Source organism: Helianthus annuus, chromosome 10 (genome assembly GCF_002127325.2).
Source record: "Helianthus annuus cultivar XRQ/B chromosome 10, HanXRQr2.0-SUNRISE, whole genome shotgun sequence".
NCBI classification, from domain to species: domain Eukaryota; kingdom Viridiplantae; phylum Streptophyta; class Magnoliopsida; order Asterales; family Asteraceae; genus Helianthus; species Helianthus annuus.
In genome coordinates, this window is record NC_035442.2 from 135,105,616 (window position 1) to 135,108,855 (window position 3,240).

At 38.4% G+C, this 3,240-nt stretch overlaps 1 protein-coding gene across 1 annotated transcript; it reads left to right on the top strand.

The window, feature by feature from the left end:
* Window positions 1-317: 317 nt before the first annotated feature.
* Window positions 318-983, top strand: LOC118482701. Its single transcript, XM_035978317.1, has one exon. It carries the CDS (start codon window positions 318-320, stop codon window positions 981-983), a length of 666 nt encoding a protein of 221 aa, XP_035834210.1.
* The last annotated feature ends 2,257 nt before the right edge of the window (window positions 984-3,240 follow it).

Consider the following 3,240-nt stretch of genomic DNA (forward strand, 5'->3'; position numbering starts at 1 on the left):
GATTTTGTTTGAGGCACATCCATGAAAACATGAAATCCAAGTGGCGTGGAGATCTTTACAAGAATTTGCTTTGGTCAGCCGGAAGGAAGACATCTATTCCATATTTTAACAAAGCTATGGAAGAAATTAAGACAACAGAACGAGCTATGTATGACTGGCTGAATGAGATCCCATACACCGCTTGATCAAGAGCATATTTTTCTGGAAGAGCTAAATGTGATATGTTGCTGAACAACATATGTGAGGTTTTTAACAGATAAATCATAGGAGCAAGGGACAAGCCGATTATCATATGCCTAGAATTCATTAGGGAGTACATGACCAAGAGGATAGTGAATGTCAAGAAATTGCAAGGAAAGTGTATGGGGCCACTGACACCTCATACCACTGAGGTCTTCGATGAGATCAAGAAACAGGCTGCTGAAATGTCTGTTTTAATGGTTGATTCAGACAAGTATCAAGTAACAGGTCCGAGATCACAGTGTGTTGTGAATGTTAAACATAAAACTTGTGCATGCAGGAAGTGGGATTTGACAGGGATGCCTTGCAAACATGCAGTTGCAGCCATATGGGATATTTCAAGGAATAGCATTGATGCTGGCATACCAGAAGAGTGGGTTTCTGATGTGTATTGGCTGTCAACATCGAAGAAAGTTAATGAGAATGTGATAGAGCCAATCAATGGGCCGGAGATGTGGACTCCTTCACAGTGTCCAACAACACTCATCCTACCAAAGCATCATACACAAGTTGGAAGGCCAAAGAAGAAACGAAAGAAGGCATTTGGTGAAAAAGAGCTTGAGCAGGAGTTCGACAAAGGAGGTAAAATGACCAAAAAGGGAACCACCATCAAGTGTGGTAAATGTGGGAACATGGGTCACAATGTCAGGAGCTGCAAAGGACAAGGGGGTGAACAATCCACTGCTTCACAGGAATCACACACTGCCACTCAAGGTGCACCGGTTGACAATCTTTATGAGTGACGGAAGTTTTTTATGGTTTGTAGTATCTGTAGTTGTTTGGTTGTTTGTCAAGTTTGTTAAAGACAATGTTTGTTTTCATATCTGCACATTTGACTATGGTTTGTAACTTTAGACTATGTTTGTAAGTTTATTATGTTGTCATGGAGATGTTTGGTTATTTGCATATGGCTGCTTTATTATGTTCACATTTGTGTTCAAACAGAATTTCGGCGGAAAGTGATTCGATTACATTGCAACATTTAGTACAAATTCCTTAATTAAGTAGTCCAAAATACAACATACAACCAAACAAATCTAGATGCTGCTTTCTACCCTATTTCCAGTGACAATCATCCAAACAAGACCAATCCGATTCAGAACCATGCTCCCCTTCATATGGGTCAAAGTACCAATCATCCTCTTCATCCTAATATGTGTAATCCCATGCATGTTCCAGCACTTCAGGGTCATAATCCTTTGTCGGATCTCCGAACATCTTTTCATAATCTGTTTCTTGCTCCAAGTAAGGTCTGAGTATCTCAGAGTCTTGATCCTCAAAGTATACATAACTGTCTGGTTCTTCGGCTGCAACGACGTCCTCATCCTTAGCAATATCTTTCTCATTCTCAACTATATCTTTATCTTTGTCAGCAATACCTACAGAATTACAAACAGGCTACCAAAATAAACATAAAGTAAGAACTTGAAAAGGACCATTGCATAAACTTGAAAACTCATAACTCAAATACAATTAGAGTCAAAATACACAAACTAATCCTATTTCTCCACATTTAACTACTTAAGCAAAAAAAGTAGAACAATCAAGACCCAAGTAATCCCTAAGTACATCTTCAGTTTGAACACATCGCCATTCTTGTACCGAGCCAACTGGTCTTTGCACCTAGCCAACTCATCCTTATCTTTAATGCTTTGAATTAAAGCAGGCATTACCTCTCGACAAATCGGGCATCCCTGTTCTTCACTAACATCAGCCCATCTGAGGAATCCACATCCTCCAACCTATAATCGGACATCATAAGCAACCCCACAACTCGTAATAATCAGAGAAGTAGTTTCAATAAGCATAAAACAGAATTCACTTACACATCGAAGATACCATCTTCCAGGATTAGCCTTGGATTCTGATTGTTTGAAAACTGTTTGCCCACCACAAGGACAGATAATGTCAGAGGGTTGAGTTTTGCCCATTGTTTCCTTGGATCGAAGCACAGAGGAAGAAGAGGTAGACATGTTCAGCAACAACGATGAATTTAGGGCTTGCAGATTTGGGGGGCGATTGAACAATTGGGTGAGAACGGTTGAACAGCGTTTAGGGCAGAATGAATAGGGTATGCTTCTTAAATGAGGAAGACAAAGGGCAGTATGGACATTTCAACATACGCTAACGGTAATATTAACGTTGACATGGCCCAGGGGGTAAAATTGCGACATAATATCAACGTTGGGGGGAAAATTGCAATTATTTCGTTAGGGGGTCAGAGTGCCAATTGGCCTAAACCACAGGGGGTAAAATTACAGTTTACTCTACTTAATATTACCTTTACCCCAAAGTCCCTAAATCGCCAGTTTTGTTGTTTATATTGTTTCGATTATTTAGAATATTGCTATATATTCTTAGGGCGATTTGGTCATTTGATTTACCTCTTGTTCTCGTGGATCAATTCTTCACAACCAGTGAGTAGACCTATTTATTTCCCCTTTTCATCATTAAATATTTTTTTTGTGGTGGACCATGTATCTTGTTTCTATTGTTTTCTAATTAAACCAACAACATGCAAAATCAATGTGTCGCTTGGTGTTTCGTACTCATGTTACTATTTTTTCTAGTAACCATTGTTGCATATACGTGTATTTATGTGTTTACTTGCTTTGTATCACAGATTTCTATTGTAAATCCATGGCTGGCCGGTTCCTCACGGCCATGGGTTGAACTCGGTATCGCCACCATTTAGATTCACTCTTCGAGGCTTGAATCTCATTGTGTCTATTGTTCGTTTATTATTATGCCGCATTAGTGGATTTGATTGTGGTGATTGTTGTTATTGTGAATTGTTATCGATGTATCTACTACACTTGAAGTTGCATGTTAAATTATTTTTAAATAAAATTATCAAAATAATAAAGCAAAATTTTTTATTTAAATTTAGATCTTTTCACTAACTTTTTGTTGACCCAAAAAACCTTTTTACGCATGATACAGATACACAAGTATGAGATAGAGTTGAAGACAAAGACACATAGGATTGCCTTAGATTAA

What these genes read in the sequence shown, in the direction of transcription:
- LOC118482701 (XM_035978317.1), top strand. Translation starts at nt 318, where the DNA reads ATGACCAAGAGGATAGTGAATGTCAAGAAATTGCAAGGAAAGTGTATG.